Below are 15,176 nucleotides of genomic sequence, written 5' to 3'. Positions count from 1 at the left end.
TACTCTGAGGAAACTCAACCACTAATCCTCTGCAGCCACTGGTTGGTTTATTTAATTAAACCATAAAATATAAATATGCGTGTGCTGATGTGGGAGTGGTTTCTTACAGTTACATGATTACATAACTGGAGTCTGGCTTTTTAAAATGCACGTGTGTAGGATCTTCATACCAGATCAGAAATTTAACTTTGATTCACATAAAAAAGGTGAGATGTAGCAATCAAATGGTGAAATCCATTCTGTTGTATTTAAACATCATGTGTAAGTTCAGTGTTTTTGATTGACAGATTAAAAGTGTCATTGGTGCATTGCCTTTCACTTCTTAATGCTAAGACTATAAAAGCCAGGTATGATCTCTTCCACTACCCACCCATATTTACATATGTACACTTATTAACAGTTTTATTCTACGAAAGTGTACCCCATTGTCTCATTCACTCAAGGACTCAAACAAATGACAGCTGCAGTCTCTCCTGCAATTGTACTATTTTTACAAAATGCTGTGAAACAGCAATCAGACTTGGTCCCAGTCTGATCAAATCTAAGAGGTCTAAGAGTAATTACTGCCTGTAGGTGCAAAGAATGAATGTTCATCAATAGTTTCTATAGGCTCTTTCTCACAAGACTAAATTCCCCATTTTCAAGGTCTCTTTAGTGCCACTGTTTTTTTATTATGATCTTTTTTAGTCTTATTTAAAATCATAAAGTTGCCTTTGTTCATTAAGAAGGTTAGATAACCTTTATTTTGCTGATAAATAATGTTTTTTTTGTAAATATACAAACTGCAATGAGTGTGGGTGTATCACTGCTGTGTTTTTCTGTCAGTTGTGTCTTTTATAGTGTTTTTTCCTCTTCACTGTGCACAAGCAAGACCATGCATGTTCTATAATTGGCATAGATGAATCCTACATGTGTGCTTTGTGCCTGCTGGCTGTATGTATGTCATAACCCTGTGTTTACAAATGACACAGGAGCACCAATACAGCAGTTGAGTGCATATTTTCCCCATCTTCCTTTCTTTTGTATCTCTCTGCTCACCTCCTTCTGTGTAATGTGTAATTTGACAATATTGTTATTTTCTTTGGATCTGAAGCAGCTGTGGTTTTGTTAAACTCCCATAATGTTTTTTTTTTTAAGTTCATTGGTTTTCTGTAATAATAAATACAGTTGTCTCCCTCTTTTCACTTTAACAGAGACCGCTTTCTTCCAGCAGGAGGTGGCTCTTGTAGTTTAGTATCAGCCGTCCAGAAACACTCTCCATGCTGGTTTTGAGACATCAGCAAATGATGAGGTCATCTTCAGCGAGGTAGAGATATCTTACGCCATCTCTGTCTGTTCATCTGGAAGAAAAAGTTTAAGATATGTAAGAAAGTGAACTGATTAATTTTCTGAAGCTTTACAAAAACACAGAAAGTGAATGATTTCTCCTTAGGCTAGATCTGATGCATGAGTGACTGCCTATAAGGGATGTTTAAATGGAACCAAACAGAAAGTTACAACAATAGACACAGCCACGTGATTACAGCTGATTCAGTGTCCTCAAATGTGCATGAGTAGATAATAAGAAACAGAAGAAACTCATATCCCAAATTATTTTAAAGACACTCCTCTGATAAACTTATCAAACTGTGAATAATTTCCTTCCATAGAAACACAGTGTAACATAAAATTGATAAAAGGAAACTGAGTAATTGGTTGTTATAGTCAAATTCAGCCTCAGTGTGGGAGAAACTGAAAAAAGAGCCAGAGGAGGAAGTGCGTGACTCAGCGGGTCATGTCGTACCTCCTGATGGCAGAAAATGTGGAGGTGAAGGATTTCCCTCCAAACAGGGAGTGTCGTTGCTCCTGGGAGGATCTCTTGGTTTCAACAGGGGCTGGCTTGTACTCCGGGATCTGAGCCACTTGAAATCTACGGGTTGAGGAAGAGATATTAACATATATTGTAATGTGATCTGATATGATAGCACACACTTTTCTGAAGAGTGTGTGGCTCTTTGCAAGCTTATGTTAAGAATATCATTTAAGACTGGATTTTTAACTGTTTTAGTTTCTTTTTCAGTGGGATATTTAAAGAGTAGCTAAACCCCTTGACCACTTTTGAAAGCTGAAAACCCATGTACAGTGCTTAACAAATTTATTAGACCACCCTAACCCCAACCAAAGTAAGGTTTATGCCACAGCTGCCCTAAATTAACAGCATTGGTAATTACCAAAATCATTTTTATGTTTCTGCAATGGTTAATACACCAATATGTAGAAGCTCCTTAACCCAAATGATATTTTTAATGCTAAAATATAATTATTATTGTTATCCATGAATTTTCAAATTTACTGATTTACAAGAAACAGAAAAAATAGTAAAGCACATTATTATCTCTTGATTAATATGTCAAATGATAGTTATTTACTTGCATTCCTGAGCAGAAAAATTAGCTTTAGTGCTTGAATGTTATGCTTGAATAATTTCTGACTTCTCAGAGAAGCCCAGTGAGCCAGCTCAAATTTGGGTGAATTCAGTTTGAAATCCCTCATTCCTGTTCAAAATGGTAAAACCTGGAGAGCTCACTGAAAATGAAAGAGTCCGCATTAAAGCACTTCATGATGCTGGATGGTCTTTGAGGCAAATATGGCAGGTGGTCTAATAAATTTGTTAAGCACTGTGTATGTATAAATAAAATACAGAGTATTAAAATTCTACGTTTTTGTGTAGCAATTTTTTATGATTGCCCTCTAGAGGTTGAAACCTGGCTACTACAACCAGGGGAGGGAAGTAACTAATTCCGTTTATTCAGACCACTTAATTTAGTAGTTTTTGAGTTCAATTTGAAATCAGTACTTTTATTTCTACTTCAGTAAGTTTTAACCAGAGTAACTCTACATTTACCAGAGGACAATACTCCGGTACTTTTTGTACAGTCTTGAACATTTCTGAGTTTATTTTAACTCCTTAAGAGTAGTTTTAACTTCATTCTTCAGTGTTGGAGTTATTTGACGGTGTCAGTCTACCAGTGTTAGTTTAAAAGAGTCAATTGATCTAAGATCCACTCACTGCAATTTAAAATCTGTGGGTTGTGTGTGCGGGGTTTCCCATCATGCACTTGGGCAGAGTATTTAGATTTGATTTATGTAGGTTTAGTTGTGTTTGGATGTTGAAACAAATTTAACCGCTGTTAACAGTAGCTGTTGTCACTTAATAATCTGGACTCTATAAAATAAATGAAGGAAAATAAATCTGTGAGGTGTCTGATTACAGAAGCTCTCAGAAAAGAATGTTGTAAACAAAAAAAGAGTGAAATGTGAAGAGGAATAAATCAAATTGGTTGTAAATAAATGTATAAATCTCACCTCCCCACGTTCATCACAGTCAGCTCTCCCTCCTTCTTCTCCTTCACTTCACTCTTTTCCACGTTGTCCTGAACGGTATTTGGCACAGCAGCTTGTGTGTGGTGGGTGTCCAAGAACACCCCACCCAGCAGCGGTCTCTTCTGCTGGTCGGTTGAGGTGTCCAGGGAGGGCAGGATGAGGGTCTGAGGGGGCTTCAGAGGATCTTTGAGGGAATCCAGGGGAGGTATGAGAACTGGGGGCCATTTTCTTTGGGCGCAGCGGGTGCAGCGGTAGCCGTGTTTGGGGGCCAGGCCAGAGAGGCCAGAGATGGTGTGTAGGTGGGACTGATGGGGGCAGAGTCTGGGGAGGGAGCGGAAAGTGGCGAGAGGGGACAGCATTGGGAACCTGGGAGGAAGAGGAGAAGTGTGGAGAACTTATTAGATGCACTTTGAAAAGATAAAACATTTGTTCAAACATAGCTGTCACATCAAAAAGTAAAATAAATAAATGTTGATGGGGAAGGCTCAAAATTTTAAACTTTTTTTAAACTTAAGTTTTATTTTATTTAGAATACAGTAAAAAATCTCAGCTCATCAACATTTCTCATGATTTTGGTGGCATTGTTACTACTATTGATAAAAAGCAAGCTCATTTAGGTAGCCCTAAAGTGTGATACAGCACTGTCTATTCTGTTTTCCTTCTGACTCTCACTCTTATTATTGAGCTGTTTACTAGCTTGTGGCTCTTATTTGTCTGTTTTTTCTTCTTCAGTTTTTTTGTGAAGATAAAAAAAGAGCATTTCAAAAGGGATGAATGAAGCTGTCCCCATATTATACTAGCTTATGGTGACCTCAAGTAACCCTAGAACCCCCCAACACACATACACAGGATCTAAGAGCTTTCCAGATTTTTCTGTGTATATTGTGCCTCTGTTTTGTTAATTGTTCTCAGATCTAAGGTTTGTGTGTTACAGCAGTGCACTGATTAGCAGGGGTCCCTGACTCTTATTTTATTGGAAACATTGTGAACACAGGATCCAATTATGATCATTCAGCTTATGAGAAAAGATGTATTTGTATTTTACATGGAGAATTAAGGTAATGAATGTTTCTTTGGCCCTTTTTCTGCTGATGATAACAAGCTGAGGAAAGTCTAATGACAGCAGAGCTGACTGTGGTAAACAGAAGCATGTTCAGTAGTTGGAATTGTTAGATTTCCGCTACTAGAGCAACTTTAAAGGCCGCAGCGTAAACCAAAGTTAGAACCACAATTAGCTTGGTCGTGTAAATCTTGTGACCTCAAGCTGTGAGACAGCCAATGAGCTTAGTGACAGGCTGGGGTTTCAGCCTCATGAGACAGAGACAGTGGTTTCAGCTGTGTGAGATCTTTACTTCAGACATGCGGGACTGAGTCACTGCCAAGAATCAGCCCACTGAGGAAATGTGGCACAATATTCATGGTCTGGTGTCTGCAACTATAATTCATCCACACATTTGACTTTTCTCTTCATTAACTTGCCTTTTTAAGTACAAAAAGTTGCAGATGGTGCAAAACAATAAGAATAGGCACTACTGGATTGAAAATGATGTGAAAAAGCATGTATGATGCAGAGAGGAAATAACCCTGAACACATCAAATCAAAATGGGAGACAGAACTTGATCTGGAAATATCACAGGAGGTTTGATGTACAGTGTGGAGCACACAACACTCATCCACGAAACTGAGAGAATTTGGATGAAAGAATTTGGTACATTTTTTTTCATAATACCACACATTAATAGGTTATAGTCTTTATTTAATTAATGATTAGTATTGGTCTTATATAAAAGGCCTTAACAGAGAGTATGGTCTAGACCTGCCCTCTTTGAAAGGCGTCTCGAGATAACTAGGGTTATGAATTGGCACTATATGTACAAAATGGAAAAGATAACTTTTCACTAAGACTAAAAGGAATGTGAATAAATTTAGAACATCCCACACTGAATTATGTGAATAATAGAGAATATTTATGCAACAATTTGTGGAGGAAATTTATTAAAATCATATAAGGTTGACTTGAAAACAAAGACTGGATAAGGTCATGTCTTAGTCTAAAACTCTGACTTTTTACGGCCACAAATTTCAAATGTGCAATTCAAGACTATTTTAGACTCAAGCACAGGAACCCTGTGTGTGGATTCACTGAAGATGTGTCAGCAATCTTTTTTGTAGCATGCGTTTGGGATATAATCCTTTCCCCACCCAAAATGCAATCTAACTATGAAATGTAGTTTCTAATAGCATAAATAGTTCAATTTACTCTCAAAATCAGGAAATAAATACACTTATGTCATTTTAAAGTTAAAAATAAATCTTGAAACGTGTATGGAAAGTATGTGATTATATGTGTCCGTGTAATCGTGTGTCAGTGTGTGCTTATAAATGGGTGTGGTTACATACTTGATTGACGAGCCTTTGCTCATGGCCATTTCTTTGCTCTCATACTCCAGCAGCAGTTCCTCCAGTGCAGCAGCATTTTCTGGAACACACACATACACATGTTAACACACAACAGGACAACATTCATCTGTTAACAGTCAAACTGTAAATCAAAATAACCAGACTCTTTACGTCTGCAGGAGAGTGGTGTTAGATCAGACTGAAGTTCATTCTAAACACTGTGTAAATTTAAACAAAACTGAATAAAATCTGATTATTTGAGTCTTGTATCTCCAGTCCAAGAGCTCAGGGTACAATGATATCTATGTGTGCATTTGTCATTAGTAAATGGAAAGGAAAATAAAAATCCATGTCTGGGTGAAAATAAATATTAATCTCTCCTTGAAGGAAAACTTTTTATCCTTCTTCCAGAATACTTCTTGTCTCTTTTTCTCACTTTGCTGTGTTTGCAGCGGTTCACTGGGGCTCAATTATCCTCCTCTAACAATACATGGATATACCATGGAGGGGGCGGTCTGGGTTTGAAGCAGTATAGATGACGTAATGTGACGACATTCTGTTCACCTCTAAAACCACAAGACATGAAATCGCTGTCTGACCACCAGCTTCTGAGTGATATTATCTCTGCTTGGCACATACCTTTCTTCTCAGTAATGAGGCGAACCAGCACACTGATGGTGTCTTCATTTAAGTCGTCAGAAATGTAGGGACAACTGTTACCTATAGCAAGAGCAAAAGCAGAGACAGAGAAAATTAGATTAACTACTAAATTAACAGACACATGTTCTTAAACTGTATATGAAATTTCAGGCCATAGATCCTATACACCTCTGTAGGACAGTGGTTCCCAATGTGGGGGTTGAGACCCACTTGGGGGTTGCAAGACACTGAGAGGGTGTCGCCAGATGTCTTCCAAAAAACAAAGAATATTTTCTAATGATTTCAGATTGTATATTTTACCCATTTTTTAAAAATACACATATAAATTAAATAAATATAAAATAAAAACATGGTAATTTGGTGAGGTCTATGCTGAAATCGAAGAAATGTTTAAAAAAATCCTTAAAATGTAAATCTGTACATGGCTATGTTTGAATGTGCATGGTTGTGTTCAACTATGTGTTCAATCACCTTCAGGTACAGTAAGGTCCCCGATTTCTGGCACCTTAATTTTAGGGGTCGTGGGCTTAAAAGCTTAAGAAACCCCTGCTCTAGGAGAGGGTAATTTTGCTCCATCTAATTATACAAAAACCATCTAGGTCATGTTGTATGCACATCACACTGTAAATAAGTAAGTAATATTATTATTATTATATTTTTTTAAGATTTATTTTTGGGCTTTTTAGTGCCCTAATTTGACAAAGGAGGACAGTGGATAGAGTCGAAAATGGGATGAGAGTGGAGAGAGACATGCGGCAAAGGGCCACAGGCCGGATTAAAATGTGTCTGAATACCATCTACAGGTCACATGACTACAATTGAGCCTAACAGAAAATCTTTAATCTGCAAAAGTTTCTGAAGATAATGCAAGAAGTGGATAACTTTTCAGCAAACTACATCTAAAATAAATGAAATAAATTAACCTTTTTTATCAGATAAATATCAAACACTTTTATTCACATATCAACTTACTTTTATTTTGTATAATTTAAGACTTTTTATTGCATCTAAATTTAAGTTTAAGTCTACCAACATGTGGCTTTAAATTTCCACTACAGCAGCTTCACTCTCAGCTGCCGTTAAGAGACAAAGTGAGCACAGTTCACACAGTGCATGTCATTGCAGGGATATCGTGCCCCAGTGCATGATGGGACTGATAAGGATGGATGTGGATGACTGAACAGCAAAGAATAGATGTGCCTCCATGGCAACCCCCCTTAACCATCCCATAATAGCAGAGCACAGTGAGGCAGCTGAGAGGAGAGCAACGAGGGCGCCGGGGGTCCAGAATAGCTCACTCAGCGATCACGCTCCATTCAGCGCTGATAGAGCACACAGGGCTCTCAGACCACCAATACTATGTGTATCTGTGTGTTTCAGAGCAAAATGTAACTATAGATGGATTTGTGTGTATTTGTGTGAGTGTGTTAGGCTGTTGTTAAGCCACAACAATAGCTCTGTCTCCAAACTGGCTGTTGCTATGAGAGGATAACGGCATCCATTTCACCGTGTGCCACTCATCTGCTTCTATTTATTCCTTAGACAAAGTCAGACACAAGTGTTTCAGTGTCAGTCACATGAAGTTAGCAGTCTATGGCTTTGTTTAAAGAGTCAGAATAGTTTGACTTCTGATCTTATGCATTAAAAATAAGCTGATGTTTGACACTAAATTTAAATGCAGCCATCCTTGGGGATAATACAGCTAAAATAGAAAATTACAGCAATTTAACTCTGCCTTTTACCTATTCACAACAGATGTTACTCCATCTAATGACTTTCCTTTTGTTATGGGCTGTGCGTTTGCCCTTTCTAAGTCAAACTTTGTCTTTGTCTGCAGCTGCAGAGTCTGATTTTAGCTCTGCCAGACTAAGCATGGCCTTGCTGTAATTCATCCCCATGGGTGTTCCCCCTGAATAGAGATGATCAGAAAAAGTGCTGGAGTAAGAAGTGTACCTCTAACCTCTGCATGGTCAGGACTAGAGAAGACAGGCAGACAGGAGACTGCAACAATGAGAGTTACATAAGAAAGAAAGAGGGAGTTTTCCCATGCAGCACATTAAACCTCCTAATTTTCTTACGTCATGTTCCACCCATTAGTTCCTTTATTACCCGCTGTCTTTCGTCTTTACAAACCTTGTTTGGCACCTTTTCATGCTGCCCTGTCTTGTTACTTGTCTGTCTCACTCACACAGACTTATCACTGCACCACTGCAGCATCTGCCCCCAAGGCTGTGCAGGAGGAGAGAAAGACAGGGGCAGAGGGTGGGGTGTCCTTAATTCATCCCAGTTGTTGTTGCTGGAAACACTGCTGTTATCTAACTTTTTACCTGTAGCCTATTTACAGTGATTATGCTACTTTAATTTGATTACTTTGTATGTAAGTATGGTTTTTGTGCATGAACATTATTAAAAGTACTCACACAATGTTTTAAAATCATACATTTGACAAAATCAATTTAAAGTTATATAATCCACATCATTTGGAACTTAAATATTGTTAGAATTGACTTAAGATATGAGGAAAAGTAGGGGGTGTAGAGACAGGAGCCAGAGAGAAGAGCCCTAAACCTTGAGTTGAGGATCTGACTGAATTATTGATCCTGCTGGGAAAGGAGAGAGGGATGGATAGTGTCATGTTCTGACGAGGATGTAGAGGAGATGCAAGAGAGAAGAGGAAGTAAAATGAATGGACAACTCAAAGACAGATAAAGAGAGGTGAAGGTAGGTGGTGGTCTGAGGAGTTTCCCTTTGGGTGCAGGGGCATCTTAAATTTCACAACACAACAACTGAGAGAGTGATTGTTGCTTCGACCTCACATGATGCCATTTGTGTGTTTGCAAATGCCTTAATAAGGTCATTTCTTCTTACTGCAGTGCATTTAGTCTTTAAGCTGCTGTTGGAACAGATGTGTGGCTGATGCTCACAATGAAATCTGCAGAGTCTCTGGGCAGATCTGCTGTCCCTGGATCACCTTTGCTAAATCCATGGCACATGCTTTGTAGCATGTGCTCTTAAGACTTAGTGACAGCGCTCATCTTATGCACAAAGAGGTAAAAAAACAACACAATTTAAACAAATGGTTCTGGATGAGAAGTAAGGCACAAAAAGCTAAAAAACAATAACAACCAACCTACTTTGGAGGTCCTCAGCTGGTTCACTATCACAGGAAACTCAAATATGAGAGTGTGGTACTTAATAAATGACAGAGAAGCAAATTTGAACAACCAAAAAGACTGGATATAGGTTGTTTTTTTCAATATATTCATGTATATTACTGAATTGCCCATCTATCAGTGTCTCGTATGTAGAATAATTCCATGTTTTTATCTGTGAACTGCCTAATTCAACCTTTAAAAGCCAACATCAGACACTCTAAGTTCTCTAAAGTGACAGGTGTTTTGTCAGTGTAAGCAGTTCATTAACGTGCTAAGAGAAACTGATATCTGCTGAGGGGGCAGCTGTGCTCTGACGTGGCATGACGCTGAAAAAAACAAACAAAACATATGGCACAGCTCCTCTGAGCCTGGAAGGGCAGTCAGGTGAGTGAAAGAAAAGCCAGATTAGCCTTTAAATCTGTTAATGCGTACACACTTAATGATAGTAGCTGCACATGTACACATAGAGTAAAAGGAGGGCAAGTAAACAACTCGGTATCATGTATCTTATTGCTTTGATTAAACCAGGAAATTCAGCAAAATTGCAAATGATTGTGTTTATATGCACACAAAACAGTAAATAGCTTAAAGCAGCATTAGGGAACTATTTAGAAAACTCATTTGCATTCTTGCCATGAGTTGACCATGACATTCAATACTACTTTCATATTTGTTTGTTACATTTTTAGTTACAACCAACAAAGGAGTAGCACTGCTTCCTTAACGGTTAGCCTGGGGTAACAGCTTATAGCAGTTCCCCTTATTTCACCTCTGGCGCATTATATTGACAACTCAACATTTTAAATGTTAACTGGAGAGCCTTTAAGATAAGCAATGAAAAGTAGTAGGCTAGTTGTATCCATTGTGAAATCTAAGCTAAGTTACTGGCTGTAGCTGCTGTTGAATGATAAGATATAAAAACTGGAATCAACCACTAAATGTTGTTCTTTTTTGTAAAGAAAAATAACTGTATGTCTCAATAATTCCCAGACACAATAAAGCTTTAAACAATGTTCAACTAGCATGAGGCAACAAGTGGACACAGTGGCACATTTGCAATATTTACTTGAATGAAATCAGCTTTTGTTAAACTTTTAACTTTGCAAACTTAGTTTAACAAAATGCCACATTTTATGTGGAAATGTACCAGGAAGTTTCTCTTCAATATTTTGGGTCCTGCCACACAGTTTGAGAAGTTTCTGCTCTGCAATAGACAGCATATTACATGTGATGTGAGGGTTTTTAGCTGCTACAAAGGCCTGAGAACCAGACAGGTACTCCAAAAAATTGTGGGTGTACTTAGTGGGCTGTACAGAAAGCCCACATGGTGTGCAAAATCATCTAAGGGGAAATGTTACCTTAGTATAACAGATTTCTAGAATTAAAGAGAAAGAAAACAATTCTAATGAGGGGCCTTGTAGATAATATGACTATATTAGATTACACAGTGGAAGAATGAGGAGCACTCATGTTACTCTGAGACTGAACAAACCTCAGGGAACGGGTGTGGTGACTTAACACTTGTTATATGGCTATCCTGACCGCTTTTATTCCTTTAGTCCAGTTTTACAGATATTTATAACACTTCATCTCAAAACAATAACTGTTTCTTTCTCTTTTTCTAACCTCCTCTATCTATTTTTATTCTTCTTTCCGTGTTTACACAGCTCAGTTTCTCTCTTGCGTCAGCAGGGCAAGCAAGTTGATGGGAATGCTTTTTTCCCTTTTCCAATAGGAAAACTACAAGAATAACAGTGCATGCTTACAAAAACACAGCATGCATGTCATGCTATGACCCCTGCCAGGTCAGAGTTGAAAGAGATGAAAGCCTCCCATGCAGTCACACCAGAGACATGTATGGTCTCTAGCTGCATACAAAGACACTATCCTTTTGACTTCGCATGGTTTTACCACGTCAACCACATTGTGTGCATGCGGTGTGCTAATTTGGCTTTTTTATGAGCTAACGTGACAATAAACTGAACCAAAAAAGGCTCATTTCTGTGATCATCCTCCCTTTTACTTTGATTTTTCATGTCTTATCCTCCCTTTTCTTTTCTTTCCTCTATTACTGTACTGATTTTTTGCAGTCTCTTTCATTCCACCCTTCTTACCTTCTTTCTGTGGTGTTGGAGTCTCTTCATCACCGCCCTCCTTGTCAGCAGAGCAGCGGTATCCCTTCTTTTTCAGTATATTGCAGATGAGGATACCCAACAGGCCCATCACACAGAAGATTGGCACCAAAGCAAACACAGCATATTCTGCTGACTTCTCCTCAGCGCTGCGCACCACTGTGCCATTGACAGGCCCTCCTGCACTGCTTGACGGACCTTTACCCACTGTGCGGATTGTTCTGACATGCAGAGATGCTGAGAGAAAGGAAAAAAGGGAAACAGGACTGTAAATATTGATTGTAAACTAAAAAACAGACAGTCAGCATAGGGGATTAAACATATCTTCAGAAATGCTTTAAAGAGGCGGCTTACCTCCCAAGCAATATTGAGGTTCCCTTGAGCAAGGAGCACTAATTTATGTGCTCACTCTGACATCTCTCTATGCATTTGTCTGTTATTATGGCATAAGTGTGGGAAACGTTAAAAAAATTGAATCCCCCCTCAAGGGTCAATAAAGTAAGTCAGGTTCTACAACTGCTTCAGTTTAGATCCTACACTTTGACACAGGTATATCAGTTTAAAGTGTGACAAAGATTTTTTTTTTTTTAATTAATCTAGAATTCTGTTTTTAACAGGAAAAATTTGAATTCTGGCTAAAGCCAGAGCCTCCTTGTGTTATACAATGGTGGGAAAGGGTGAAAATTGCCTTAACATGGAAAAAAAAACATAACAAGACTGCAACTCTAAACAGATAGGTTTTGTGAAAAGTTTGTCCCAGTGGAAAAAGCAATGCCAGAAGTCATGACACCTCGTTTTTCACTAAAACAATTCATTTATAACTATTTATTTGTTTGAAGGTGTCGTTCCAGTCCGATGTGCTGAGGAGGGAGTTGAGCCAGGAGGCAAAGCTTTGATTTACTGGCTGATCTACCTCCCAACCCTGACCAATGGTCATGAGCTTTGGGTAATGACCAAAGGAATGAGATCCCTCCTGAGGGTGGCTTGAATGATAGGGCAAGGCATCAGACATCAGGAGGGAACATGGAGTATAGCCCATGCTTCTTTGCATCAAAGGGAGCCAGGTGAGGCATCTGATCAGGCGCCTTCTGGCTGCCTCCCTCTGGAGGTCTTCCAGGCACGTCTAACTGGAAGAGGACCTCAGGGTAAACTCAGGAGGGATTATATATCCTTGCTTAGCCCCGGATAAATGCAAGAAAATTAATGGATACAATATACCTTTTTGTGAGTTTAAAGTTCAACATAAATGGGATCATGCTTACTTTTCACACAGGGGCTTTGGGTGGAAACTTCCCCTGTGGAGGTGGTTTGAAACCTTCAAATGGAAAAAGAAACAAGTATAGTTAATTGATGTAGAGAGGAAAAAAGAAGAATGAATCAGTAGTTTTAGCCTGTGGCATATTATGGTTGGTGTGTGCTGTTGCCTCCCTATTGTGGTAAAAGATGTCGTGTGTGAGCGTGTCTTGTTTTTTCCATACGGGGAAAATGACAGTTCCTAGTTTGGCACAAATAAAACTTTACGAGCTCACATGTTTAGGCAAAGCACTTTTTATGTCAAGCCTAGGATTTTCAATGAGAAAGACAGTCAGACAGGTAGGAGAGAAAGACAGGCTTTTCTCACCCAGGCAAACAGTCTCCACAGACAGCATCAGAGGTCGCAGTGCCGGGGTTGGAAACTTTACGACCAAGGATCTTACAGGAGGTGTGTGGCTGACAAACTTCAGAGTCAAGTGCGTCTGAAAAGCTTTCAGGCGGGCATGATCGGCACTTTACTTCCTCTGCCGGACTTTGGATCTGCTCACAAGCCTGAAAAGAAAGAAAATGCTGCCAAACTTACAAAAGAGACAAAAATAACAAACTGAAGCATTCATGTAGAGCTGTCAGAGTAAAAGATGCCAAAGTAGCTAGCAAAGAAGAGGCAACTTTAAATTACATGTCTCAAGCCTGTAATTAAAACAATAACACATTCTTTGTTTTTAAAATAAAAATATATAAAGCCTTTCTCACAAAGCTAAATAGAAATGAAAGGTAGTTTTGTTGTAACGTTAACAGCTTCTGAGCTGTAACAACTTCATAAATACAACCTGCAATGAGAGTGAAACATGACACACCTTGACAAAAATCCCCCTTTGGTTTAGATAAAGCTGTGTCACATGTTTTCCCATCTCTAAATGATGATATATGGGTGCCAACAGCTTGATTAATGTTGACAGTGGTGATTAAACATAAATTATAAGGTTACAGACAAGCTGAATTCAGCTCTACATGTTGGGCCAGGGGCTTTGTATGCAGTGAAACAGTGGGAATTAACTTTTTCCCATGGTTAATCACTAAAAAAATGTATTCAAAGCAATTATGTGGTTAGTGTGAGTGAATTCAAACAGTTTCCAGTTGTTTTTCCCTTAATTTAAGGGATTTGTGCATTTATTTATTGAGATTGAAAGAGGAGCCTTTCACCCTGAAATGGCAGTTGAACTTTAGGAATACTTAAATTCCTCATTTATACCTTATAAGGAGAAATTCATATATCTGGAACAAGTGCATTCAATCGGATTAAAAGGAAAGGAATTTTGAAGGGTTATAGGATGCAAATCTAGAGTGTCCAAAGTGACATAAGTCTTAAATAGTGATTAAATAGAAGTCTCCAAAAGATGTTAAGTGCTGATTAATCATTTTATTCAAGTATTAGTCTCACCTTTGTAGGCCCTTGGCCAGCAGGGCATTGCAGACACACACATCCTTCTCCCCACCGACACCGCACGGCTGCAGTCCCACCACAGCCAAACACCTGGAAGATACACACTCACATAAATACGGGTAGACATAAGCCATTGACTCAAGACTCAGGATGTTAAGTAAAACTGATTTTACACTCTTAATAAATCATGATACAAGTTAGCGTCTTTTGTGATGAAGATGCACAAACATGAACATATTTACCGTGAGAAGGACAAGAGCTGAGCAGCAAAGGTGGTTCTTCATCTTCTTCAATGTATTCTTCTATGTACATATGATCTAAAGGAGAGGAGACAGACACGGGGCAGGGAAAAGGTTAATGAAATTCAAAACATATTGAATAGAACTGCAACTGTAAACACCATTTGCAATCACTGACTGGAGATGTCTCATCCTTTTATATTCAGATGTGGATGACCTATAACATCACCTATGCATCATAGAAAAACACCTGAGTCATGTTTCAACTTACAAAAAGCATGCTTATTCTGAAAGGTAGGAAGGTAAGGAGCAGTTGTTCAGAGCTGTAAATAGCATTTTGCATGACTCAGTTTCTTTTCGAGGACACAGGTAAACGAAGCAGGGCTTTTCTGTGGCTATTTTTGGGCCTCCAGTAGTCACAGTAATTCATGCTGCAACATATTCATTTCATGGTACGGACTTCAGCTGAATCATTTACGTACATCATGATAGGGAGGTCATCCCTTGAGTGAATGCAATCTAAGCTGT

At 38.7% G+C, this 15,176-nt stretch overlaps 1 protein-coding gene across 1 annotated transcript in view; it reads right to left on the bottom strand.

Annotated features, from left to right (window-relative positions):
• Positions 1-1,220: 1,220 nt before the first annotated feature.
• relt (RELT TNF receptor) overlaps positions 1,221-15,176 on the bottom strand; it is a 33,483-nt gene continuing 19,527 nt past the window's right edge. Inside the window, exons 2-11 of the mRNA XM_041813141.1 lie at positions 14,652-14,726; positions 14,407-14,499; positions 13,333-13,517; positions 12,974-13,026; positions 11,694-11,948; positions 6,404-6,484; positions 5,765-5,843; positions 3,346-3,729; positions 1,784-1,909; positions 1,221-1,340 (exon numbers count right to left, since the gene is read on the bottom strand). Of these exons, the coding sequence (XP_041669075.1) occupies positions 1,337-1,340; positions 1,784-1,909; positions 3,346-3,729; positions 5,765-5,843; positions 6,404-6,484; positions 11,694-11,948; positions 12,974-13,026; positions 13,333-13,517; positions 14,407-14,499; positions 14,652-14,693 (1,302 nt within the window). The 5' untranslated portion in view covers positions 14,694-14,726 and the 3' untranslated portion in view covers positions 1,221-1,336. The remainder of the gene's footprint in view (positions 1,341-1,783; positions 1,910-3,345; positions 3,730-5,764; positions 5,844-6,403; positions 6,485-11,693; positions 11,949-12,973; positions 13,027-13,332; positions 13,518-14,406; positions 14,500-14,651; positions 14,727-15,176) is intronic.

The sequence above is a fragment of the Cheilinus undulatus genome, linkage group 2, assembly GCF_018320785.1.
Source record: "Cheilinus undulatus linkage group 2, ASM1832078v1, whole genome shotgun sequence".
Classification (NCBI taxonomy): Eukaryota; Metazoa; Chordata; class Actinopteri; order Labriformes; family Labridae; genus Cheilinus; species Cheilinus undulatus.
The sequence above is the reverse complement of the archived record's forward strand: the minus strand, read 5'-3'. Positions and strand labels throughout refer to the sequence as shown.